This window comes from Aristolochia californica, unplaced genomic scaffold (genome assembly GCF_029961685.1).
Source record: "Aristolochia californica isolate CCGP_79_NKW_82.1479 unplaced genomic scaffold, dmAriCali1.0.hap1 SCAF_11, whole genome shotgun sequence".
In the NCBI taxonomy this organism is placed as follows: Eukaryota; Viridiplantae; Streptophyta; class Magnoliopsida; order Piperales; family Aristolochiaceae; genus Aristolochia; species Aristolochia californica.
The window spans coordinates 34,021,940-34,048,958 of NW_027181782.1; the positions used below are offsets into that span (position 1 = coordinate 34,021,940).

General features: G+C 39.2%; 4 protein-coding genes across 6 annotated transcripts; all 4 read right to left on the reverse strand.

Moving 5' to 3' along the window:
• Positions 1-2,240: 2,240 nt before the first annotated feature.
• Positions 2,241-5,054, reverse strand: LOC137944041 (eukaryotic translation initiation factor 4B3-like). Its single transcript, XM_068789534.1, has 2 exons — positions 3,912-5,054; positions 2,241-2,556 (listed from the first exon to the last, which is right to left on the reverse strand). Exons 1-2 carry the CDS (start codon positions 4,979-4,981, stop codon positions 2,508-2,510), a joined length of 1,119 nt encoding a protein of 372 aa, XP_068645635.1. The 5' UTR covers positions 4,982-5,054; the 3' UTR covers positions 2,241-2,507.
• A 486-nt stretch (positions 5,055-5,540) lies between these two features.
• LOC137944932 (probable magnesium transporter NIPA6) lies at positions 5,541-11,403 on the reverse strand. Its single transcript, XM_068790748.1, has 9 exons — positions 11,061-11,403; positions 10,283-10,339; positions 10,101-10,191; positions 9,859-10,019; positions 9,526-9,653; positions 9,305-9,442; positions 6,960-7,052; positions 6,729-6,846; positions 5,541-6,009 (listed from the first exon to the last, which is right to left on the reverse strand). The coding sequence occupies exons 1-9, from the start codon at positions 11,206-11,208 to the stop codon at positions 5,915-5,917; spliced, it is 1,029 nt and encodes a 342-aa protein (XP_068646849.1). The 5' UTR covers positions 11,209-11,403; the 3' UTR covers positions 5,541-5,914.
• Positions 11,404-12,272: 869 nt separating this feature from the next.
• On the reverse strand, positions 12,273-13,061 carry LOC137944934 (peptidyl-prolyl cis-trans isomerase). The gene has a single exon (XM_068790749.1). The coding sequence runs from the start codon at positions 13,001-13,003 to the stop codon at positions 12,485-12,487; it is 519 nt and encodes a 172-aa protein (XP_068646850.1). The 5' UTR covers positions 13,004-13,061; the 3' UTR covers positions 12,273-12,484.
• Positions 13,062-14,117: 1,056 nt separating this feature from the next.
• Positions 14,118-21,279, reverse strand: LOC137944931 (ARF guanine-nucleotide exchange factor GNOM-like). 3 transcript variants are annotated; one of them, XM_068790747.1, is made up of 5 exons: positions 21,174-21,279; positions 20,864-21,086; positions 18,450-18,891; positions 18,043-18,350; positions 14,118-17,961 (listed from the first exon to the last, which is right to left on the reverse strand). In XM_068790747.1, exons 3-5 carry the CDS (start codon positions 18,775-18,777, stop codon positions 14,401-14,403), a joined length of 4,197 nt encoding a protein of 1,398 aa, XP_068646848.1. In that variant the 5' UTR covers positions 18,778-18,891; positions 20,864-21,086; positions 21,174-21,279; the 3' UTR covers positions 14,118-14,400. The 3 variants fall into 3 exon arrangements, with proteins under 3 accessions (XP_068646848.1, XP_068646847.1, XP_068646846.1); XM_068790746.1 differs by having other exon boundaries at positions 18,043-18,891; positions 20,876-21,086; XM_068790745.1 differs by having other exon boundaries at positions 18,043-18,891.
• Between the last annotated feature and the right edge of the window lie 5,740 nt (positions 21,280-27,019).

Here is a 27,019-nt window from a genome sequence, read left to right on the forward strand (position 1 = left end):
TAATCCTTGAGACATCTTAATAGAAGAGATGATTGTTATATTTATTTTTTAGCTTGAGAGGGAGAATAGAAGGAATAAGAACTACTAAAGAACTGCACATGTTGTAGTCAAGGAGAATGAAAAAAAAAAAAATGGCAAAAGAAGATTAAATACCAAGAATCTCTTTTCTTGCAAGTTAATGTAATAAACTTCAACTTGAAAGGAAGTGTTGAAGAACAAGTGTGGAAAAGTCTTACATGACACTCACAGTAAGAAGTCATATGGTGAATCTTACAAGAGTTTTATGGAATGAAGTCTCAGAAGAAAAAAAACTCAGTTAAAAAGTATTTTAGGTATGTTAATATTCTATTTATATTCAGTTGTTCGATTGTTCTACAATTTATCTTTAAGAGTTAGACTTTGGGTGTAATTAGGACATATATAGTGTACTTATAATATGATTCTACTTGTTTATTCTATTATAAATAGAGGATCGTTATACTCAGTTATAATAAAATCAATGAATTATTTTTCTTTCTTAAAAATTCAATATAAACCGCGTGCTCACAATTGGATTGAAAAAGACAAAAACATAATGCATGTATAGAAGGTAACTGATTTTATTAATTAATCCAAAAAATAAAACTTTGGTTGGTCAATTATCAGATAATGAGCCATTACGCAGGAGGGGGGAAGACAGAGAGAATACTTTTGATCACGTGGAACAAGCGAAGCAACAAAACATCAAATTAAGTGCTACAAGAACAAATTAGAAATTAAACACAACTATGCAATCTTATTAAGGCGAAAAAATGAACTACCAAAGTGAAGAAATAACATACTTATAGAGGTATTTTGAGCCAAATACATGAGTTGTTGTAGTGTTATTTCAACCTCTTCCTTGAGCAATTTTTGAGGCATCAGCTCAGAGTTCAATTTGAAAAATATCAAATAATATTGGATTTTTTTTTTGTCATTATAATACAAGAAAATAAGTTTCATAGCTTTCAAGTACCAAAACTGTAAATGAAGATATCCCATTCCTTCTTGGGGAAAATTTTGAGAATTGAAAATATTATTCTGAAGAAAAGAAAAGTAAATAAACTGGTCTGGAGAAAAAAAATCAAATATGTAAGCTGAGTTACATTGAGACGCAGAAAAGACATTATTTACAATTAAACTGGTCTCCATCAATGAGTCCTCACTAAAACGTTCGAATTGCAGAAAATGTATCAGTTTTTCTTCCTTTTTTTTGGGTCAAATTTCGCTGTAATGGAGAAAAATGAAGCATATAAATGAAACAACTATCAAACCAGGAACTGAACGACTGCCGGAACTCCCATGGGAGCCTGAGTTTTGGCAGAAACCCATAGGCTGTGCAGGGTGAATGATCAAGGAGTCGGCTCTGTACATCATGTCCATGTTAAAAAAAACATGTCCGGGCACTGCTCCACTGCCGGACGACATGCCTGGAACCACCTGAGCGAGCAGTTTCTCATATCTGGGCTGCCGGGAAACCTGGCAGCATAGTTTCCAAACCAGTTTGTTGTCACTTCCTTCCACACCGTCATCTGCCCATCGCTGCCTGGACTTGCCACAGCCACCTTTGCCCCTGTACGCCGCAGTGAAGAAAGAAATCCAATTATTATTTTTTATCGAAAATCATCCAAGTACTGACTGGTTGACTGTCTTCCTGTTCTAATGCTTACCGATCAAAAAGCCTACCACTTACTCCTTCCCTCTGATGCATGTACAGCCTCCCCCCATTAAAGACGACCACAAATGACAAACTTGTGCAGCCATTAAAGCTGCTGGGATGCTGCTCATATCACCCCAGAGGTGGACTGGTGGTTGTGAATGACATCTTCATCCTCTGTGAAGGACTAAGAACATGAAAAGCCGGCGGATGTTTGGGAACTAAATCTTATTGCTTTTAGACACAAACTAAGAATGGATTTTACTCATTTTATATTATGATTATAAAAAAAATAGCCTAAAATATGTATTGTATAAAAATAAAAATAAAATATTTTCTTCACAGCAATCAAACCGGTAAGGAGAGTGATTTTGATTCAACTGGGCTACACCAAGTTCAACTGTTTCTCATATGTCTTTGATTTTAATTAATTTTTAACATAATCAAATTGTTTGGTAAGTTCGTATAATGTTTTATTCAAGGCGTCTCCAGGGAGCCAAATGCAAAAAAAGGACTATCTTGTCCAACACCAAAGTCTCAGACTGGAATAGAAAACCAACTCCCAAAACATAACATGCCTCTATTAAAATAATCTCAGTTAACAAAACAAGAATAACAATTATGAGATAGAAAACTAGGTGCAATTTCACCGGTACAACACAGCCTTCCGGCTCCAAAATCAAACTGTAACACTACCAAAACTGACACAGTTCTGCATCCACAGTGGCCCTAAACAGACAAGAGAAGAAAAAAAACTTTTATAGTTATTTGCTACTGTCCTCCATAAATACCAGACACCTCCGTATAGTTTCAAGATTTACTTCCTACGTCTTCAATTTGCAGCAACTTCCTGGGAAATTGTCTCTGTCTCAGCCGCAGCCCTACATTCATCAAGAAACATAAAAAAAAAAACTCAGAAATCCAAAATGTCACACAATTGAGAGGCACATAATATCCCAAGAAGGACAACCAACAGAATTGCTCAATGATTTCTTCCAACTTACACACTGAAATAAAATAGCAGAGCAAATGAGAAGAGAACTAATTCTTGAAGTATGATCATATAGGAGTGTTGTCTTCATCACAAGCAGCAAAAGCTCAAACTAAACGGAAGAAGCATACAAGTAAAAGAGTTCTTCTATCAAGCAGGAAATCAGCAAGTAGCTCCCCAAGTCAACAATCCAATTAGTCTACCATAACTTGCTTGACTGGTCAAACACAGATACCCTTTTCTTTTCTTTTCTTTTCCTTAATGATGTAATTAAATATATTAAAACCGGCCAAAGTAAAACATACAATATGATTCAACGCCCCTTTCTTCACATTGCCATGTTATGATTCTCGTTGTACCATGATCATTTGTAGAAGATCTGGAACAATTGAAGGCAACACCATGGCTAGCCACTTGGTAGCAGACACCTTTAAACAACTTTCCTAACGACTCTCATCCACACCTAAGACATGCAACCCATTGCTTAATTTAACATAGTGAATCGGAGCCACATTCCAGAAAGTATTAGACCACCTGCCCACCCACAACAAATTGATTATGACCTCCAACACGTCCACTCACTGAGTCACTACAGTTGCTTTTTGACAAATCTTAGACATCATCAAAACGTGTTATTGAACAGCCAGCATTTTTTTAGAGAGACAAAAATAAGAAGGCCCAAAAGGAAGAGCATAAAGAAAGAGTCTAAAAAGGCATAGTATAGTCCATCAAAAGACATTAAAGGAGAACACCCTCTCTCGCTAACAAATCAGGCAATATAAACAAGGTATATGCTCCCATGAGATTGAAAGCATGCCCCTATGATCACAGGCTACATAACCTAAATCCCATCATCAAAATAAATATTTCACCATTCCTCTAATAAATATACCCTATCACTACCCGCAAACCAACTAAATTTTTACACAGAAACAGACAAGAAGTTAAAAACGTTGTGCTCCGAGACGTGGCTGTCACCCTAAGAACAATGCATGCACACAATATCAAATCTTCCATTAACGTCTCATACTTCCTTCAGGAAACCACTATCTAAGGCGCATATGTAGGTACAGTAATTAGAACTCTCATAAAGAAGAATACAACAGTTGAAAGGAGACCGTTACACAATTAAACCCCAAAAACAGTATTGACAACCATCTCGACTAAACCAGAAATATGGACCCATATGACAGCATTTAATATAAATTTAAAAAAAAAAATGAGAAGAAAAATCAGAGAGCAGACCTTGGAGAAACATCCGCTGAAGTAGGCTTCCTCCAGCTCCCCTCGATTCGATCGACAGACTCATTGATCTCCCCGTTCCCCATTCCAAAGCTTTTTTTCCCAGAGGAGTTCCAATCACCAGACGCCACCTCTTTAATCTTCATGGACTCTAGCTGCTCGTCGATTTTCTTCCAATCTTGTCCTTTCTCAGCTAAAACCTCCTCTCTGGGCCTTGCCTCCCCAAACGGATTGGAACCCTTACTTTTTGCTGACCCAGGATTCGTCTCCCCGTCGCTCAAAGGGGCAGACCTAGGCTGCAGAACCAGACGAGGCCGGCCGCTGGATTCTTCCCTCTTTCGGCCCCACGCATCTGAGGATTCGCTACCGTTAGATGTCTCTTTCTGGAACATCTCAAACCCCCCGCGCCTGTCTCTGCGAGGTTCCGATGGCGTGGAGCTCTTATTGGATTTCCAGCTGTCAACCTCGTCCGCCCTAGAATGCGAATCAAAAAACCCCCCTCGCTCCTTCCTTTCGAACGACGGCGACGGCGCAAATTTCTTCCCAGCGCCCCAATCTTCCGCATCGTCCGCGCGGGACGGGCCAGACTCCCTCACATACCCTTCCCTCCGCCTTGGCTCGTCAGAAACCCTAGCCGACCCCCATTTCGTGGTACCGGACTCATCGCTCCCGCTATAACCCCCCCTCCGATCGGAATCCCTCGGCCCACTGCCATACGACCTAAACCCTCCCCCGAGCCGAGACCGGTCCAGCTCCTCCGCAGACCGCTCGCGAGGGCCCGTCGGCAAGCTGAGGATCTCGTCCGGGGTGAGCCCCACGGAACGGGACTGCGCCTGCGATTTGTAGGCGCCGTGGGTAACCTGCTTGCCGGTGGTGAACTCCGCCAGTGACACCGGTTGCGCCTTCTTCTTCTTCGAGGTCTTGGTGGTGGCGGCGACGGCAAGCGACGGAAAATCCGCGAGCGGCTCCTGGGGGGTCTCATCAACTCCGTCGTTCCTCACCTCCTCATCTTCCTGCTGCTCCGAATCCAGAGCCCACGCCCCGGGTTTTGCCCACGCCGAACCAGTCGCCATTCTTCTCCCTCGCTCTTCTCTCTGTCTCCTGGAATCGAAACTGCCTCCGACTCGAGAACGAGAGATAGGAGAAAAACTCGCGCCAGCGAATTTATAGTCGAAAACAGCAACGAATCAACAATTGCCCTCGCATGACACGTTAATTACTGAAAGAGGGATTCCCGAAACAGAATAAGATTAGAGAGTCGAATCAAGGAAAGTCCGTCAGAGTGAAGTTTGTTCGAGGAAAAAGGCAAGGCGGGGTGCTTGCCACGTCAGATTGCCCGTCAAAGAGCGACGACTCAAAGTCAGATTTAAAAATGCCGACGTGCTTCCAAAATTACGAGAACCCCCCCCCCCCCTCCCCCCTTGAAGGGAAATTTAGAATTAGAAAATTGGGGATAAAAAAAAAATTCCATTTTAAAATTATATATAATTTTTAAAATACATCAAGTGAACCAATCTCAGGGTCAAGTTTGGTACATGGAACAATTGAATCAATCCCATGGAAGGTCAAAAGCCATCAACAAAGTCTAACCATTAAGAAACTTATAATGTGTTAAAATTGTCAATGGCAATTACAGTGATTGATATTTTCTCAGAAACCTCCTCTCCTCTGTATATAAATTGTCAATGGCAATTTACATAGTCATAGACGTTTAAAGAATAAAGAAACCTCCTCTCCTCTGTATATAAATAAATTGAAAAACCGCAAGAACACTGGATGCATGTCTTAACTAATAGGAATCAAGAATGTACAGAGATGAATGTACAGGACAAGCACCATTCCAGAATCTTCATTGTTGTTTTCCAGTTCCAGGGCTATAGTTCAGTAAGATCATGGCTTCAGATGGGAATCCAGTTGGGGACGTAACAGTTTTAGAGGTGCTTCCCTTCTTGAAGCCACAGAGAACCACTGAACATCATTCGTGCATCTCTTAACAGAAGGAAATGCTATTCAAAATAATCTGAACTCTGCAGGGCCATAAAGTGATCGTCCTCGAAATTCTTCAATGATTCTCCACTGCACAAGTACCAGGACAAGGATGCTGCAACAGTAAATTAGACAAATCATTAGTTTCAATAAGTGCACTTAATGGTATAAATAGAAATTGCTAAAGTCTCCAAGGGACTGAAAATGACAAACATGTTATAAAATATGATGATAACTTCACAGGCTCTGCATTAGTGAAGCAAAGGAAGATTCCAATACAGACTAAAAGCAGGTAAGAGAATACAGATTCTATGAACAAGTGTAACCAGTTAAATTGTTAACTCAATTAGGAGACATCTTTCAAGTAATAAGCACAAAATCCATTTGATCTTAAATCAATGTTGGACTATTCATAATATGTCAGTTCAAAGTTTAAATTTGCTATCTTCAATGTAGCTGGTCGCTTAGGCTGGGAACATCAAGATGAAGTTCCCTTTGCACCTGAGGATCAAACACAGGATGCCCATTCAATGGCATGGGTTCATACTTACCATCAGAAAAGTTTAGGTCATCTATATATGCAAACCATTCAAGCAATAATACCCGGATGGTGATTCAAATCCAACACATCATAATCCTCCAATAAATGACAATGAATCCAATAAATGACAATGAAAAAGGCAATAGGAAGGTGCCTAGCATTAACTGATTCTAAAGATTTAAGAGTCTCTCAGTAAAAATAAGTTCCACACGAGTAGAATTCATATCCGTCTACATTGCATGACATGTCTATGATAAGGAAAAGTAACCTCTACCAGTATGGTTGGAGTTTACCTGGTGCAGGAGTTGTTTCCTGATCTCTGGTGGAATGTAATATGATAGTTCCAGAAAGAACAGTAATAAATCCACACAGCTCCGAAGCTATACTACTCACATTTTGACCAGACCAATCCTGACCCAGCATAGAAAGCAAATCAAGCCCACAGCTCCAAAGAAAAAGAATCTAAAAAATCAGCACTCTACTCAAAAGAACACTCCATGTTGACAGAATAAAGAAAACCTTACCTTAAACATTATCGCACTGGCAACTATTGTTAGAGTAGTAAACATTACATAGTAAATTGGAGAAACAATTGCGGTGTTGAACGTATCCAATGCCTGAAGCACAAAATATCACAAGCAGCTGAAACTACGTAAGTTTTGGAACAACTTCAAAATATAGATGATAGAATGTCAAACAGCACATGTTTCTTTGTGGGTTGTCATTTCCATCAACAGGTACATCATCCTGAAATTTGCTAAGTGATAGATGCAAGAACACTGCCGTGTCAGTTCATCCTCATATTTGAAGAAAAAAACAATCCTAGCTCATCTTCATTGATACATACAAATGGTGATCGAGATTGCTAATCTCATCAGACTTCAAATTCATGAAATTCAACATCAAACTATAAATGAACTGACAAATATAATAACTAATCACATTGTCTACAAATAGTTGTCAAAAAAAGATGATGAGCAGAAGTTCATATAATGACTGGAAGCACATATTAAGAGATTAAGAACATCTGATTACTTGCTTTTCCTTAAGAATACCATAACAGAAGATAGAGAACGAGATCAAACGGTCCACATTATCAACCAAATCTAATGCCCTGGAATGCTTTAGAGTACAAATTTCTGCACAACAAAATTCAAAGTAGACATGAACGAAACCACTTGTTTGCTACTTAATCTTGGTATTTATAAGTATTTTGATAGTCTCAGAAAATTAATTGTCACGGCAAGGTAAAAGGTTCCCAAGTGATTCAGCTATTTCAATATTTTTTACATAGAATAGACCATAAAGTCACTTGGGCCTTTTTCTCAATGGTTACATGGGGGATTTCTAGTGTGAGCTCCTGAGTTTAAGTCTCACAGAGGCATGAGGGAGGTCAGTGCGTGTGTAATCAACATTTAGAAAGAAAATATATATATAAATAACTTGTAAAATTGAGACTGGAGAATGATAAAGTTTTGACCTCCAAATATGGAGGCCCGGGCGTGGAGGCCTGGTAGCTGGCATGCAACCTCAAAAGCACCCCAAGAACCAACCTATGGAAGGAGTGTCTCTCGAGATAAGGAAGCTCTCTCAACTAAGTGGCATGTTCATATAGGGGTGTCACCTTTGAAAATGGGCCATGTCCATTGTGCAATGTGTCTTTGTAGATATATAAAGTCAAAAGGAGTCCGTAGAGAAGTCATTCAGAGGGGATTCATTTGAGTATAAGCCTGAGAACATTGCAAGCCACTCATTAGGTTCAAGTTGTAGAGAGAGTAGTCTTAGAGCACATTATGCTCCTCTCATTCCTTTTTCTTCCACTTCAGTGGTTTGGGATGGAATTCTCAAGTGTTATACTGGCTTCTGCAAATCAAGTGCCAGCTGGTGACAATCCTTGCCAAGGACGACAACAGTTTGGAGTAGGATGTGCATCACTCTGTGACATTTGTCTTCATATAAATGGAATTATGGACTAATTATGAAGTCCTTTCAAGAGTTTGAACAATACATTATTGTCTCCAAAATACTAATTTTGAAGGAGAGTGAAGAAAGAAAAGTTCATATTTGTGCGGCACCTTTATTTTAATACATAAATAGACAAGGATCCATTAATTGATTCCCCTAGAATGCTCTGCACATGGATATTAGAAAACAAAACAACACAAGTTTCTTGCATGGCAAAGACCTAAATCTGTAACATGGTCCCTCTAAATCGCAACAAGCATTTCTCAAAGCTTTTGCTTGCTAGTGGCCTTTGAAGTGGAACCTTTTCTTTTGACTTTCTGAGGAAAAAATTATGTTATAGAAGTTCGGCTGATTCCTCGTAAAACAACTGGCCAAAGTTAAGAAGCCTCTATCCAACTAATAACATAGGATCTTTTCAAGCCCAACCCCGTACAAGAAAATTCTGTCACACAACAACTCTCACTCTTAGACAAGAAACCTGAGGCATGGAGCAAGTGTACATTATAGATTAGTAAATTTGTTTATCCTCCAACAAACCCAAATCATCTTTAGTCCTAAAAAAATTATCTTGGACAGATTTACATTTAGAAGAAATATCTGAAACGTACTTTTATGGCAAGATACTCAGACAGCACTAGGACCACTATAAATAATTCTAGATGATCACAGACCCTGCACTTCCAAAATGAGTCATTCTGTGAATATTGTGGTAAACAGCATACATTATGAATCCCTCACGAATCATAATTAATCCACTCTTATGAACTTGTGAAGCTACTCCAGGAGAGCACAAAATTTCTAGCTCAACTAATAGAGAAGATAGTTGCCAATAGAAAATTAGAGTTTCTTTAGAATTTAAACCACTATATATCAGCTCTTATGAAATAGATACATCACTACTGACCTTGTTCAAGTAATTCAATTGTGTGATGACACAGCAAACAGCAATTGTGGCAAAAAACCATGTCTGAGGATAAGCTATCTGATTTATTCCTTCTATTGTAAGCTTGATAGCAATTCCAATTGCTTTTATACTAATCACCTACACAAAAGCACCACAGAATTCTAAACATAAAGATCAAATGATAAGTGATAAACCTCATTAAATACTTGCACACAACTTACCGTAAGGGAGCCCACTAAGGAACAGATTCCCAAGTACACCAATACATTTGTCTGCCCATAACGGGGCTCAAAGTGGAGAACAAGAGCTAGCACAATTGATAGGGCTGCTGCCGCATAAATTAAAAATGCTGCCAAGAGAAGAATATGTAATTGAGAAAAATCGTCATGTCAGATTAAAATACACATGAATAATATGCATAGATAATATATCACAAGCATAGCATGACGAATTGAGTACAGTTGCATTAAAAACCAAAGCCATAAAAGACACCCATAAGAGTTGAACCAAAGGAGCAACTGCCAAAAGCGAACCCACTCGATTCTACTAATTACCAGGTTGAATCGCTAAGATCCAAATTTCTTCCACAGAATTTGGTGTGTGCTCCTCAGGTGCATGGATGACAATCACCACTGAACCCACTATGCAGGAGATACATCCCAAAACACCCATCATTTGCAGTCTCTCTTTCAGCATAAAATGTGCCAAAACAGCGCTGCTAGATTCATCACCAAAGTTAGTCTAGAAGTCACCAACCCATCTATATTTTAATGAGCAAGAAAGTGACAGTCTTAACCTGACAATAATACTCAAGGCACCAAGCGGAGTTACCAGGATGGCTGGAGCAAATACGTAGGCAACAAAGTTTGCAACCTCTCCAAGAATCACTGTTGTCAAGGAACTCCATAAGCAAAATCAATGAAAGATCTGATTACCACTTACATAAAACTTTAAAAGATACCCAGAATATTTGCTTACTTGTCACCATTCCTGCCCACCATAGTGGCTCTAAAAGGTATGTGTGCCCACCAACTCCTATGGTAACAGAAAATCAAAAGAAAGCGGTTAGTGAGGGACCTTCAACTTTCATACGCAAAGAAATGAATGGCAAACAGGGAGAGAATAAAGTGAAGAAAAGGAATGGTAAGTTTAGAACGGACAACTAATGAGGTCCATATATCATTTAAGAATAAAGACAAGCTCCCAGTAGTTTCAACACAAAGGAATGCCTTAAACATAAAAGAACATAAACCAATGTTAAGTTCAAAGTGGGAACGAAATAAGAAAACAGTAGATAGGACAATAATTAGGCACCAAGCATTATCGTCTTGTTATTTGACCAATAAGGTCCACGTTTAGATGCCAAATATCTAAAGCTTTATGGAGAAGTGATTTCTTTACGTATGCCAGTCAATGTAGCAATTTCCAAAATATCCGGATCTTGGAGAGGGTTTTTGTTTTAGCTTTAAACCAGAAGAAGAAGCTCTTCAAAGCATTTACGCTCATGAACATTCTGAACTCCGTTCCTCAACCAAATGCTCTCCAGGCAGCATACTTTGTAAAGGCCACTCAAAGAATTAATCTCTATACACCGTCAGAACGGACGAGACGTGCTCAAAGGAGAGTTGTTGACGAAAAAAAAAACATCATGTAAATTCAACAAGAGCAGTCCGCTCAAACGAACGACAACCCATATCCATACGTGGATCAAAAATTAAAGGAAAACCCTAAGAGATGACGACGAAAATTTTCTTACCAGCGCGCAAACCCGAAGCGGCAGCACGTTTGAGCCCCTTCTTCTTCAGAATGAAGCTGGCCCCGACAAAGGCACTAGAAAGGATGGCAAGAATAAGACCCCTCGTATTATCCGAAAGAGCCGCTTTCCCCATCATGCCCAACCCCATGAAATCAAAATCTCTCTCCCTCCTTCCACGGAAGGAGAAAGCTTAGACCCGACCAGAACTCCCCGAAAATTGCAATCTGAAACTGCCGCCGATGGAGTTCCCGCCAAGGAATTCGAACGACACGACCGACACAGAGAGACCGATCGCGTCGCTTTGCGGAACCAGAAGAGATCCCTTTGATTGCCTTTTAAGAATTTCAACGACAACAATACCCCTTAACTACTGCCGCGAAAACGCGTATCGCCAAAATTGCTCGTCTGAAAACACTGGATTAAGATGAGCCGCCGGAAAATCCGTTGTCCCATGCAGCCACGCCACGGCTAACTTCCCAGGGATACCCTTCCAATTACATTTCAGATTACGGAAATGCCTCGCTCGTAGATATGAAGGGGCCGTGAACCGATTCGAATTGAAACCCGTCCTTGACCCGACCCGATCATAAGATTTCACTTCGGTGTGAGCAATTTAAATTTAGAGGAATAAAGTTAGAATAGGATTCCCAATAATTTTTTTCTAAGTAAAGATACCACCTAAAATATTGATCAACTCATACTCCAACATAGACCACCGATTTACTATATCCAGGGTTTTGGTTCCCCCGGACCCGACCGGGCCGGGTAAACTCAAGATGGGGGGAGAAGACGGGGGCAATGGCAGTAAAGAAACTTTCGGAAAACGTGGGCCCTTTTAGCGAAAAAGTAACTGCTGGAATGACGAGGCATGCCGCAGGCGACAGAAACGCCGAGGGGCCAATGAAGTGGCGTGACAGTCGTGTCGTGAACGTGTTGGATTCTGGAGGCTAAAGGAGCCGAATCCGATACGGCCATGTGTCGGAATTTAGTAAGGCCAGATTGTATCTTATTTTATTTATTTTTCTTTACGATTTTATTTTTCCAACTTAAAGTAGAATTTATTTTTATTTTTATTTAATAATATTAAAGATCAAAAAGATTTCTAAAGGAGTTGCAATTATCAAATCATTGAAATTGACAAATTCAAAATTGCAGATCAAACTTCGATCTTGGAGCAGGAGATTTATGTGTAGGGAGATCAGAGAAGAGGAGTTACTAAGCCCAGATAAAACGCTTGGCTATAAAAAGTTTTTTATATACCGGGAAAGATGCCACAGCCATAACAAAAGGTACGTTTCCATCAAGATCGTAACCCAAGTTGATGGGATCATAAGCCCATAATCACCAGACAACCTCACACCCACACAGAAACTAGCAACAGGAAGGGGGGGAACAGTAAAATCCTAACAAGAAGCGTCACTCGCTTAAGAGATTTGACCGCAATCAGCGATAGCCACCTCCTTCGCGGTCCTTCCAGACGACGATCCGACCTTCTCGATCGCCTTCACAACGTCCATTCCCTCAACGACCTGCCCGAACACGACGTGCATCCCGTCCAGCCACGGCGTCTCGGCAGTGCAGATGAAGAACTGCGACCCGTTGGTGTTTCGCCCGGAGTTGGCCATGGAGAGGATGCCCGGTCCGGTATGCGTCTTGATGAAGTTTTCGTCGGCGAACTTGGCACCGTAGATAGACTCCCCGCCGGTACCGTTTCCGGCGGTAAAATCTCCGCCCTGGCACATGAATTCCGGAATCACGCGGTGGAACTTGGATCCCTTGTAGTGCAGCGGCTTCCCGCTCTGACCGACGCCTTTCTCGCCGGTACAGAGGGCTCGGAAGTTCTCCGCCGTGCGGGGGGTCGTGTCGGCGAACAGCTCCATCACGATCCGGCCGGCCGGAGCACCGCCGACCGACATGTCGAAGAAAACCCTAGGGTTCGGCATTGTTGACGGCGAATGCTATTATCAGACAGTGAACCCCCTACTGTGTAAACGATAGGGTTTGCTTTCGTCCGTCGACAATATTTATAATGTCGCCGCTGAGGAATATATTGGACGGGACCATCTGGACCGTTCGTGGAGAAAAACGTGGCGGAATCCGAAGTTTGTCGGGATGCGCGTAGATGAGGACAAAAACTGAGAAGAGTTAACTGCGGTTAGATCTGAGAGCGGTAAAGCGGGTTAAAAGGGATTTGATTTGACGCATGCGTGAGGGAGTACCACGGAGCCACGCCTATCAAGCGCGAGTGAGTAAACGAAAGGGACATCTCGCATGCGAGGTGTCCTATGCACGAAGAATCTTTATTGTGATTATTTTTTAATACTTGTTTTATATTTTCTTTATTCTGATTGTCAGAATTCTCAAAAATAAAATTCAATAAAAATATTAAAATATTTTTTATTTTGCTCCTTTTTGTGAGAAAAATCGGATTTATTTTTCTAGTTTTCCTGCTGATATTTCCAGTGAACACAAAAGGTGCGACCGTGATGGAAATATCAACGCTTTCGACGACTTGGCCAGTGCCATAACATGTTTGATTCATTGCTTGCGGCGCTTTGTGTGAATCAAAACGAGTCTGATGGGGCCATTCGTGCCCTTCCAGTTCCTGCATTGACTGGTACGAAATGGATGGGGAATATCAAGCCAGCAGTTGCAGTTGATTGTGTGCCACTATTTCCCAGAATGAAAAGAGATACTTCAGGTGCAGATCTAGAACCTCAATGTAGTTCTTGTTAAAACGTCAAATAACCTATTGGAGCAGTGGATTAACTTCAATCAAAATAGGCTCTTCCTGAAAAATCAAGGTTTAAGGAGGAAATGAAACAGAAATGACAGAGTGGGGAAGGGGGGGATTGATGGATCTCCAGATATGAGGTTTTCCTCAAAGAAAATTTGAATCAGATATGACCTCACAGGTCAGTGAGCCATTTGTGGAGACCAAAGATCATCAGGACAGTATTAATTACCAGCCTTTTTTTTTTTTTTTTTTTTTTTTAACAGCAAATCACCAGCCTATTTCTTTATACACCTAATTAAAAAGAAGGAAAACACCAGAAAAAACACAAAGTAGAGGGCAGGCCTATTACCTTTAGGATAAATGGCCATTTCCACATAAAATACCTCTGGAGAGCTCTAGCCTGTGTTCGTTGAAGTATGTGACCCCATTCTAACCTTCCAGTTCTACATGTAAACCTACAAATTGTGCATATGTGATGTTGGGTCACATGACCTCAAAATGGAGGATACCACATAAACGAACATAGACTTGAAAACGATATACCCGTATACAGGCAGAAAACTCACGAAACAGAATTCACAACCCTAATTATCTGACGCATCTTCAGGACCCACCCTGTGCCACCTCTCCACCATTCCCTACTTCACTATGTTCTTCTTCCGGAAAGACCTCAGATTGCAAAGACGGTGCTATGTTTTTTACATGGTACCATGTTAGTTCCCACAAACTATCCCCTCCAAGGGCACTTCTCTGTACAAGAATTCCACTAGTTTTCATCACAAGCACAGTATTCTTGAGGAGTTCCGGCACTAGCTCCTGAAGCTTCTCACTCTTTTTCCCTCTCACCTTGGCCTTCAAATATTTCTCCATGCGGGCAAGAACCCCAAGCCACAATTTGCAGAAGCTAGTTGCCTGAAAGAGATCATTCAGTAACTGTAAGAACACTTTGGACTGTAACTTCATGGCAAGCACAAGAGTGCCCTCCATGTTCCTATAGTCCTTGGGGGAATGGCCCTGTGCAATCTCGAGCAAGTCATCAAGCATTGTAAACATAACTTGGTCAAAGCACTGCAACCACAACCCTTGTGTTATGCAGATACCATCCACTCCTGTTAAGCACCTCTGCAAAGAAGAAACTGCATGATTCCTGACTTCCTCTCTCTGATCCAAGCACACTTTTCTGAGCCCTTGGACCAACCTAAGCCACATCTCACCTATTTCTTGAGAGAACTTTGAGCCATCCTCTCCAGCCTCCTTAATTTCACGACTCCATTTCACAAGGCTTGCAGCAGACTCTGCCATTATGTCTAAAGAACGCATGGATCTATCAGCCAACCCGACCCTGGATTCGGCAAACTGCCTTGAAGCATCCACACAGAGTACATAATTGGATGGAGTGAGGTGAGCCCCATCAGACATAATAAATAGCAGAGCCTCAAATCCTGCTTCAGAAGCTTCCGGGTGGCGCGCTGTGATGGAGAGCAGGGATGTTATGGTCCGCCACCCCATCTGAGACCTAATATGTGTAGCATTTGCTTTAACAAGTCTCAAGACTTCTTGGGTAATGTGCTCACAGTAAGCATCAGCAACCCTAGCATCAAGCTTCAGTATTAGTTGAAGTGACCTTAAGAGCTCATCAGCTAGATTCTCCTTATATGGCAGCAACCTCTGACAGATGCGGAGGAGTCCAAAAACAGCTTTCTCCACTAAGGCACAAGGCATCACAGTCGACTGGACTATACTGGCTATATGTTCATATACCCCTTGCCAAAGAAGAACAATCCTGTCTCGGTTGTTCAATGTGATAGCAATAAGCAATTCCAAGCAGAAAACAGCAGTATCTTCATCCTCCGGAGAATTGTTTCCCTTTTGAGGTCGACCAGCTACCCATATTAGAGCTTTTGCAAGATGCAATAATGAATCTTCCTGAAGAAATTTGCTCTCAGTAAATATACTATCAATGTGGCATTTCTGTATTGTCTGAAGAGTTCGTTGGTGGGCTGCTAATTGCTGTTCAGTTGGTTGTGATCTCGGTTCCTCTGTGTCTAGAGATAATAGCTGACTGAATCTTCCCATTAACCCAGATGATCTTCGAGGAGTACCCATGGTTGGAATATGAGAGGCAGATAAAGAGGTACCCATGACTGGTTTCCCATGGGCAGGGTCTGATGAGAGGTCTGAATCATCAGCTGCATCACTAGCAACACGCGCTGGAAGAAGCCCAAGCTTGTGGAGTCTCAAGATGCAATCCAGGATGTTTCTCCATGCTGTTCGAATATAGTCTCCATACCTGTTCGCTATGGTGAAGACAGTTACTGTAGCCATCCTAGCTTTCGCATCATCTCCGAATGCAAGAACAGGCTCCTCAACAGAAGAAGGATTCAATAAGGTTGTGAACTTACAGAGAGACACGACCAAATCATCCAAGACTCCTTCGAGATGGTGACATGCCGAGATCTTAGCCATGGCCAAGAAACCCTCGACACAAGTGTTTAAGACATCTTGTTGCTCTGCATGATCAAACACAACAGATATAGCAGCAATAGTGGGGCCAGACATAATAGCAAACATGTCGTGGTCAAGGTGTGCACCGCCATCACATAGAATGAATGGTGAAGTGTTCTTGGATTTGCGCATAAGATCAATCCAGCGGCTTGGGGTCATTTCAGCAAATCCAGCACCCTGTTCAGGGATTGTTCGTATCTCATTCTTGCATATTGAATGGTAGAGCTCAGAGAGAAATTCACGCGGAAGGTCACTTCCACCATTGATACGCCGATTGTTACGGATGAAATCTTCTTCAGTCATCTTCTTCTTAACCTGTACATTGTGTTGATCTGTGTTAAGCATTATAAGTGAGTATGACAACAGGAGCGCAGCATCTTTGTTAGCCAAAATCTGCGGGGACTGCTCATAATATCTCTCAGAGAATGCCTCAAGTACCCTTTGAATTTTTTGAGACTCCCCAGGGAGCCTAAATGTTTCTAAAAAAAGCCTCAGTGCAGTATCTAAATTCATGTCCTGAAAATCAAAAGTTCCAGCAAATTCATGAAGCACTTGTACACAAAACTCATCGTGGTTCCCCAAGAAATCACCCACTAAATTTTTATCTAACCCAGCAGTATATCTGAAAAAGCAAGCCACACTTTGAGGATCAAGTTTATCAGGCAAAAGATGGTTCCCTTGAAGAAACTCCAACCCCTTCTTTGGATCTCTGTTAAAGTGGTCAGCACCTATTGCCAACCTACCTTTGATGTACTTCCTTCGACGCACAAATCCAACCCAATGATTTGAATCAGAGTAGTTATCACACTTAACAGTCCAGAAAGGAGAATACTCTTCAAGATCCATACGGTTATGCTCTTGAGCAGGAGACCCGCTGCCAATTCTTTCAGCCATTCCTTGAATAACTGCAATCAAACCATCCAAGGCAAGGACATGCATTGCAGAAAGTGGACTGTTGACAGGAAAAGCACTCCTGGAAAGCAAATTTGCCAGATCTTCAAAAACATTACTACATGTTATGTCACAGTCCAAATTAGCATACATCTCTGGCATGAACTGCATCTGCCTGCAAAAATCTACAAGAGCCTCCATAACAACCTCTTGCTGCTGGTAAGAAGCCCCATATCTGCTTTGTGCAAGCCTCAGAATCACACAAGAAAAGAAAGCCTCAAGCTGCATTTTCAGCTCTGTACGCAGATGGTGGTACAAGTTGAGAACAATGCTGCAAACCATTGAAAGGATAAGTGGGCTCATTGAGAGACCAAATTGCATCAGATTCCGGAATAATTCATCCTGTATCAAAGACAGTAGCTTTGGGTGTCGACGTATAGATGGGCCCCCCAACTCAATAGCTGAATTAATCAAGCCCAAGGCAAAAAGTGGAACGTCTTCATCAAATGCAATAGGGTTGGACCTCGGTCCCATCTCAATCTGCTCAACAATGTTTAAGAGAGAACACAAAAAATGAAATATCTCCACCATGCAAGGGATACCATATGGTTCAGTTGCAAGGTGGTCGTTTGATAACTCCTTGCTGCTAGCTAGCCCTGATGCAGCTTCATCTCCCACATTTGATGCTGAATTATTTGAGCCAAACACACCAATGGATGGGCCATTGTAGTCAGAGATGACATTGCCATTCTCTACTTGCAAACCCCCCTGCACATGAAATTTGGGGGTTTCATCATATATCAGATAGAGAGAAAGCCCAAAAAAAAAAAAGTTGCAATAAGAATTTACCTCTTGTTTCAAAGGAGGTGTGCTACCATTGGTTGCTGCATGTTTCGTTTCATCAATGTCTGTTAAATGTGAAAATATACACCTAACAAGCTCATGCATTGTATGGCGAGCTATCCTCTGCAACAGCTCACCCTTAGTGCCTGCCTGATGAACTATGCGGAAGCATGTATTTACAATAGTGCATACATGCTGATTATTCAACACAATTGATGCCTTACTTTTCATGCATGCCTGAAGAACTTGCAATATCTTCATCAGTACCACCTCCTCTGAAGCAGGGTCTGTCACCTCAAAACGGCAACTAGTCACTGCGTCAACCACCAAATGCATTGCATCAACGACATTTACAGTATTCAGATCAAGGATGTCAATACTTAAAATCTTATGGAGAGACGATAATGCAACACCAGTGATAGGGGCTCCAGTTTCATCGGATCGTATCACATCCAAAAATGGCTGGAGATATATAATTGGACTGATCGTATGCCATTGGTGTTGCCATGAGAAGACTTGCCGTCGAAGAGACTTCAAATTTTGGATCAGAGAATGCTCTAGTTGGTCATCACCAGCCATATAACGACCTCCCCATCTCACATTTCTCCTCATGACTGCCAAGACTGCACCAATTTCAGAGTTTATCATACATGATAGAGCAGCACTGTTAGAAACAGACTCAGAGTCCGAAGGCTCTTCCTCAATTGCCTTAATTCCAGACTGTAGTTTTAACCGCCCCATACTTTTATCCTTCCCTTGGTACCAAGTCCTTCAGAGCAGTTCAAATCAGTAAAATCCAAATCTTATTTGCAGGACTTGCAAAGAGAGAAAGGAAAGTCAAGCTACACCACCAGCCTGTAGAAGAAACCACATGTCACAATCAATGAAATGGCACTTAAACTCATCAAAGTGGAAACCACACTAGAGAAATTATTTAGAATAAAACTGCCACTAGAATTCAAATTAAATTGTTCAAAATGAATAGATTTCTATATAAACAACTAAAATTAATTCAGAATTTTCATGGACAATGCAACAAGACAAAGATTAGAAGCTAGGAGTTTCATCATAAGTGAAGAGCAAACCAATAATATGAGAATTTATCCATAAAAAAGAAGCCCAAATTCATTACTTTTATACTAGAATGGTACTACTCCACCAATAATGGAAACTGGTAGCTAAATGATTAAATGCAGAGCTTTCTACAAAATGGCCAATGTACCAAGCTGACATGGGCAGACAAAGTGAAATAACAGATAAAGGACAAGAAATGCAAGACAAGTACTTAACTGCATACTCCCGTACAAAGGGTACATTTTTTACTAGAATGAAGTAGTTTTGTTCTATGTAAACAACAATAACTTGGTAAAACTGTTTTTCTTTTCTTCAACGGGTCAGGTGAAATAATGGCTTCACATTCTCTGTGTTACAAAAAAAAAAATTAAAATAATTTGAAACATAAAAATAGATGATTGTGGTCATCCGAGCAACCTGATCTTCGAAATGTTATTTGTGTGTAATTGTCCAAAATGAAAAAGTCATTTCCTCCAGTTAACTCTCAGAATATGCACAGTACTCCCAGTTATCCCAACCAGCACAAAGATATGACACAATTTACACCAAGACTCACTTCATGGTGTTCACTGCTTCGGTTTGCCCCACCTTAACTTTTTCAACAGAACTTCCTTCAGTAAAACATCTAGCAAGCAGTATAAAGATTTTGGAACACATGAGCACAATGATATCTGTGTTATTTTCTCCATCTTATGTATTCAATCCTCTCTTCGCATAGTCATAAAAAAATGCAATTCAAACATTCATTAAGCACAACTTCTTATAAGTCAATGTTGAGAACTGTTTGTCCATAATAAACAAAAAAAAGGTGATTGCCATTGCAGCAAAAGGTAAGGGAGTTTAAAAAATAATTTACAGATTTTTTTTGAAAATGAAAAAAATCAATTTACAGTTAACATTTCAATCAGTGTGTTGGAGACCTTCCACAATTGATCTTCATTATACAAAGATCACGGCTACCGACACAGGGTTCAATACAAACAGGAATTCTAACTAAACCACAACAATTTGATAAAAACCCAGTATCTGAGGGCAAACTTTCTTCCATACACAAACTTCTGAATGGAGATCTAACTTTCACTTACAGACCTACTGTATCTTTAAGTCGTCCAAAAAAAATGTGGCAAATAAACTTAAGAGTGTGGTACGACCACTGTCCGCAACCTGCAAGTTTGACCACTAGCATACTAACTAACGGCAAATAGGACAAACTCCATAAGAATCATTTGTCGGGCCGAATCACAGTAACAATCCGGAGTCTAAAGATGAACCCATTATTATGTAATGAAATTTGGTCCTCCCACAATAGTCATTCTAATGAAGTATAAGTAATTTACTCACTGAGGTGACAAATACCATCTAAAATGGCATCTAAAAAAACTGTTTCCGATATACTTATGACGAAGAAAAGGAATAACAATACCTCCCAGAAATAATGACATAAAATCGTCAACAATGAAAACAGACTCATAGTAAATCCAATGCACTCATTCGCATTTGAAGATCAAACACTAAACAACTAATTGCTCTCATCTTAACTAAATTTTGCGACCCAGAGCATTCGCCCCGGCCTACATAAGCTTGTTCCTTGATGTTGAAAATGCAAAAAAGAAGAGCTTGATGTTTCTCTCTGTGGAATAAACATTTGTGACGCAAAAGGAGCAAGTGATCCAAGCAAAATGTGCCACATTCTGCCACACTGAAAAAGGGACAAAAAGTACAGAACACAAAAAACAAAAAGTAAGCTCAATACCTCTAATAGTACCTTCGTCTGAAGTGCATCCAACATGGTCAAACATAATTCGAAAACATGAAACCCCTCATTAAGCAGTAGATATTGACCGGCTCCGAGAGTTTACAAGTGGTTGAGTATTGTGAGATTGGAGAGAACATTTAGCCATAAAATAACCCTATGTTGGAAATAAAAGCAAATACAAGGGATCCGAGACCGTTGTGGACTTGGATTCAGATCCGATCTGCAGAACAAACAAACTATGAGAAGAAGTGTTACCAAGAAAGAACCAACAGGAACAACTAAACTTCATAATTTCTATGGATTTCACCTTCACAATGCAGGACGCAGCAGCAGATGGAGTCAATTCAGGCTGGGAGTTGATTTTGCAGGAATTCAGTGAAGGAGGAGGAGACGGGGGTGAGGGCTGCTGCTCGAAAAAGGAGGGAGAGACAGGGGGAGGGTCTTTCCATTGGGAAAATTGTCAAATGAGACCTCACAAATGGCACAAATTCTAAAAAGAAGCTTATACATTCAACAATTCATCGAAACTACCTCTTATTAAGATTTGATGAAAAGGTCCTCTTGCCATTTAAGCCTACATTATTTTATACGAATTTATTATTTTAAATAATTTTAAATACGTTTTATTAGATATTGTACTTGTAATTACGATAATCTAGATGTCTATTTTTAAATATAATTTATGATAAATCTAATAAATAAATGATGTAGATTAGTGTTAATGGTAATTAATTAATATTTAAAAAATAAATTAAAAATTCTCTCCCCCACCCCACAACAAAGAAAAACAACACAAACCGTCCTTCCTAAGTGCTCCACAAACAAATAGAACGGTCAAAGGAGAAGTTTCTCTTTGGTTGCCATCTTTTAGTAACGGGAATTGGGGGGAGGAGAGGAGAAAGAAGGAAGTATTAGGCCATCCCCTCCCCCTTATAAGGAGAGACCCCCACCTCCATCTTTTATTTCCGATTTTTCACCATAAAGGGTGTTAGTTGAGTTACATAACATAAGACTTCAAATTCTTGAATCCTTTTGTCTATTTACTAAGAAGCGTACCCATGAAAAATTATGTTAATGAATTATAAATATATGATTAACTAATAAAGTGGGTATGAGGGACAAAGAGCACAATCTATGTACATGCTTTTAAATTACTCATTTTACAATGCTAAACAAACCAGGTAATAACATTTGAGATGACACTTGTTGATTGTCTATACAAATTAGACACATTAAATTGACCCTTTTATTTATCATAAAAAATTAGAATTTTAATAATAAATATTCTATTTGCTTGTTTTTCTTGAGAGAAATGGATCCAACAAATGGAACTTTTTGCTTTGCATGTGGGGGCCACTCCACCTAACTATAGGGGCAGAACAAGGCAGAGCCCCCCCTTCCCACCTAGAGGGAAAAAAAATTTGGAGGTAGGATTGGGCATTGGGTTGGATTTCGTGGGAAAATCAACCTAACCTAACTTGAAAACCCAATGACAAATTTTAAGTTTTACCCCATGGGTTTAAAAGGAGGTTGAGTAAAAAAAAACCATGCAGTTCCGGTTAGGGGAAGGGAGGGGTTTTACTCAACCCGAGCCAACTTGTCTCGATCTGACCCGACCCGACTATAACCATAACCCAATCAAATTCAGTTACGTATCCTTTTATAAATAACTATATATATATAATAGAAGAGATAACTTCTTTAATTTTTAGAATATTTGTATTATTATTTATTTGTATAATATGATTTTTTTAAATTATAAAATAAAATGAATGGTTGATTGTAGCATGGGCTAGAGCGATAATGGTATCAAAGGTATAAGGAGATAATGGTATCAAAGGTATAAGGATGGGGTTGTCATGTCACTAATCGGATTAAAATTGGGGTTACATGGATAGTTTTTTTCGAGTTTGAGTTTTGGGATTGATTTTGGGTTTTCAAAAACCCAATCCTGACACAATTTGTACCCACATGTTATTTTTCTCTCTCTCTTTCTCTAACAAAATCAATCACCTTTCTGAGTTAATAATTGAGTTGGATTCATAACATTGATTTAATATAAAGTTTATAATTTATATATTTGTAAGTCAATTGATCTAATTCTTAATAAGTATTTTTTAGGTCTACATGCATTTGTATTTTTGCCCCATATAAGGATTCTCAAAATTTGAATTTTTATTTGGCTAACACGGTTTCACTTGACCAAGTAACCGATTGCCCAAATCAAGACATGGTTTGGCCTAGGGAAACTAGGGCTGCTTGAGTTGTTTGTGAAAGATTGATTCAAACCTAGTCTTTGCATAGTAAGAGGTCTAATGGAGATCGTCTCACAACCCATATACTATCCCACATCCAAATTGAGATCGTCTATATGATATTGAAGACCTTTTTGGTCTATCATTTATTTGAAAACTATAATTATAAGTGATAACTATTATAAAAATAAATAAATTTTATAAACAAATTCCTAGTAGGGAACTGATACGATCTCAAATTAAAAATTTCTTAAAACCTATAATTAGGATAAATATTTATAGTTTTTCAAGGGGTGCACATTATTAGCCAAGGGTACTAACCTGACCTACATTGTTTATAAGACAAGAGAAATTGGCGCGATATTTATCCATCTCCTGAACCTATGCAAACACCATAAAATTATATTCAAGCAAAAAAAAATTTCTATTTGCAATTTTTCTTTAGTTCGAGAACATTGAACTTGTGTATGTCTCGCATAGTATCTATTAATATAAATCAAAACACTTAAAAATTGGAAGTTACTGACAATTTTTTTAAAACTCAACTAATGTTAACTACTAATTTATGGATCTTATTGAAACTTAGTATTTTAATTTCTTGAGTCCATTAAATTTTCTACTTTGTCCAAGCTCTTTGTTTTTAAATTTTGATAGGATCTCAACCGATTTTTTAAAGGCTAAAAAAAAGACTTCTCAAGCGGTTTATTCACATTAATAGGATCAAGTGAGGTCATTTGGCCACCCTTTTGTCTTCTAATTATCCTCGATTTTTTTTAAAAAAAAATTACTTTACTTTATTTTTTCTCTTCTACATGTATTTTTTTTGTATTTCTCCTTCATTTTCCTCTTCCCTCTTCTTTTTTGTTACTATTACCTCCTCTTTCCTCTTATATTTCCTCTTTCATTTTTTATTCTTCTTCTCCTTATTTGGACCAACTAAATCTAGTATGAGGTGAACACTTTGACACAATGGAGAGGTTGAAGCAGGTGAGGAAGAGACAAACTACATGAAGAGGCATGTATTACAATGGTATAATTTCTTTTTCTTTTATACCATGATAGAGTGTCTTGAAATTTGGTTTGCGACTATTTGAATTTGCATAGGCATTGGTATCTTGTTCCTTAATAAAATAAATGTATCTAAATCTCACGAATCCTTTAGATCGATTCTTATTAACCTTGTTTTGGCATGTCGAGAATTTTGTGTCAAAGTGAGCTTATATAAATTACACTTATATAAATTACAACAACCATGGTGTTGAAGGGTGTCAATGTTTTGAAGGCTAAAAGACATGGTGATGCTTGGTAAAATTTAGATAGTTTGTAATTCATTTCTAATGTTTGACTTCGTGTTTAAGGGTTTTAGACCGATTCTTAATAACCTTGTTTTGGCATGTCGAGAATTTTGTGTCAAAGTGAGCTTATATAAATTACAACAACCATGGTGTAGAAGGGTGTCAGTGTTTTGAAGGCTAAAAGACATCTTGATGCTTGGTAAAATTTGGACAGTTTGTAATTCATTTTTAATGTTTGACTTCGTGTTTAAGACTTTTAGACCGATTCTTAATAACCTTGTTTTGGCATGTCGAGAATTTTGTGTCAAAGTGAGCTTTTCTAAATTACAACAACCATAGTGTAGAAGGGTGTTAGTGTTTTGAAGGCTAAAAGACATCTTGATGCTTGGTAAAATTTGGACAATTTGTAATTCATTTCTAATGTTTGACTTCGTGCTTAAGGCGTTTAGACCGATTCTTAATAACCTTGTTTTGGCCTGTCGAGAATTTTGTGTCAAACTGAGCTTTTATAAATTACAACAACCACAGTGTAGAAGGGTGTTAGTGTTTTGAAGGCTAAAAGACATCTTGATGCTTGGTAAAATTTGGACAATTTATAATTAATTTCTAATGTTTGACTTCGTGTTTAAGGGTTTTAGTTCGATTCTTAATAACCTTGTTTTGGCCTGTCGAGAATTTTGTGCCAAAGTGAGTTTATATAGATTATAAACAACCATGGTGTAGAAGGGTGTTAGTGTTTTGAAGGCTAAAAGACATCTTGATGTTTGGTAAAATTTGGACAGTTTGTAATTCATTTTTAATGTTTGACTTCATGTTTAAGGCTTTGTAGAGTTAATGTAAAAAAATGTAGATGGTTTTATTGTTGTACACAGTGGTGTTGTCTTGTACTTTTCTCAATATCGAGTAAGAGTTAATATTTAATAACAAAGTGTTTGACACTTTCATTATATGAAACAAACCCCACCCTGCCTTATTGCCCTTTGAGAGGTCGGCCCCATATTAATATAATTTAAACGACAGAGAAAAAAACAAACTTAAGGTGTTTGGGAGATACTCATGGAGATTCCTGTGAATTAGTTTTCTAAAGCTTTTACATCAATCCTCTCAAAATTAGAAGATTTCTTCAATCTAGATAGAAAGAGTCTAAAACATAATGCTCCTAGATGCTTCAACCACTCCAAACAAATAAGCAACAAAGATGAGACATTAAGCTTTGTTATCAACTCCGTCCTTTTCAGCCTAAAATATTTCATACCAATCACTCAGTTGTTCATTATTCAATTTCTGGTCAACTATTTACGACAGAGGGGAATTTGCAGGGTGGGAGGGCTAATAATTGCGATTTGATCAACTAAGCAACGTATTTTGGAATAAAAACTATATTAAGTGAGAGACTTCGAGTGTACCATTAATAGAGTACACAAGTTTTTCGAATTATGGGTAAGTGTATCACGAATATGTATCGGATTTTTGACCTATTTGTTAAAACCCGGCCACTATAAATTCCTAATACGTCAAAATCCAATACACAATGTTATAGAACTGGTCTTATTGAATCACATAAAAGAGTATTATAGGACCATATGGGTCCAAGGGGACCGGACCTCTTACTAGGGTACAGGACAATAAGACATGAACTGGTCTCACCTTGTTTATCTTCTCCCCCATCGTTAAGGTCAAGTCCAAGCTAAACCAAAATGTCAGCTATGAACTTAGTTAATTAATCATTATTTTTTGTGTAATCTAAATTATTTAATTAATCATCAGTTGATTAATTTATTTTAATTCAATTGTTTAGTAAACGCGTGCCCAAGCCGGCCGGCTATCTCCCTTCAAACGCCGGCGGCACATTTCTCTTCACCCGCGAAAGCGTACGAAACGAAATATAAAAAAAGAAAAGAAGAAGCTAACTCGATTTTACTTGAATCACGTCACGGTTTACGAAGATCGAGGAAGATTTGGTCTTCTAATTTCTTGCAGAGGAAAAGTTTGTTACGTCGCTTCAGAGTGGTCTTGAGCTGCTGCGGAAGCTTTTTCGACGAGTTTTCTTCGTCGATCCGCTGCCGTGGAGTTTTTGATTGTCGTGTTGCGGAGATTTCAGCCTGTTTAATGTGAGCTGAATTTTTTCCTTTGGTTTAGTTCTGATGCTTTTTTTTTTTTTTAATTAAAAATTGGAGATGTTTTGATATGTTTCGTTTTTCTGATGTTGGAGAGTATGGTTTGTGAAGTTGATGATTGATGAGTCTTCTATTGTCTGGTTTCTTCTGGTGACTTGTGCTTTTGCACGATTGCTCTTGACTTTTTAGCTTCAACTGTTTGCTTAGGAGATCTTTGCCTGGATTTTCTTGTTTTTTGTGACTGTTATTTGATGAGTTTTTCTGTTGTAGCGCGAGAGGCAATTTTACAATTTTCAGTGTAGTTTTGTTGAAGTTAATGTGAGGTTTTCCGTAGATTTTATGGGCGACTTCAGACAGTGCGCTTTGCGTTTTTTAACGAGGGAGATGCCAGAGTTTTCGGTATGAAAATTTCAGCTGCTCGTTGTCGTCAAGTTGTTTTTATTATCGTTCTTCTCTGCTGACTTATGGTTTTGCTTTAGCTGTTCA

Coding starts and splice junctions, on each gene's coding strand:
- LOC137944931 (XM_068790746.1), bottom strand. CDS start 18,777: ATGGGGCGGTTAAAACTACAGTCTGGAATTAAGGCAATTGAGGAAGAG. Junction 17,962..18,042: donor CACCTCCTTTGAAACAAGAG/GTAAATTCTTAT, acceptor TTTCATGTGCAG/GGGGGTTTGCAAGTAGAGAA.
- LOC137944041 (XM_068789534.1), bottom strand. CDS start 4,981: ATGGCGACTGGTTCGGCGTGGGCAAAACCCGGGGCGTGGGCTCTGGAT. Junction 2,557..3,911: donor TCAGCGGATGTTTCTCCAAG/GTCTGCTCTCTG, acceptor TGATGAATGTAG/GGCTGCGGCTGAGACAGAGA.
- LOC137944934 (XM_068790749.1), bottom strand. CDS start 13,003: ATGCCGAACCCTAGGGTTTTCTTCGACATGTCGGTCGGCGGTGCTCCG.
- LOC137944932 (XM_068790748.1), bottom strand. CDS start 11,208: ATGGGGTTGGGCATGATGGGGAAAGCGGCTCTTTCGGATAATACGAGG. Junction 10,340..11,060: donor CGCTTCGGGTTTGCGCGCTG/GTAAGAAAATTT, acceptor CTGTTACCATAG/GAGTTGGTGGGCACACATAC. Junction 6,847..6,959: donor CCAGTGCGATAATGTTTAAG/GTAAGGTTTTCT, acceptor ATGCTGGGTCAG/GATTGGTCTGGTCAAAATGT.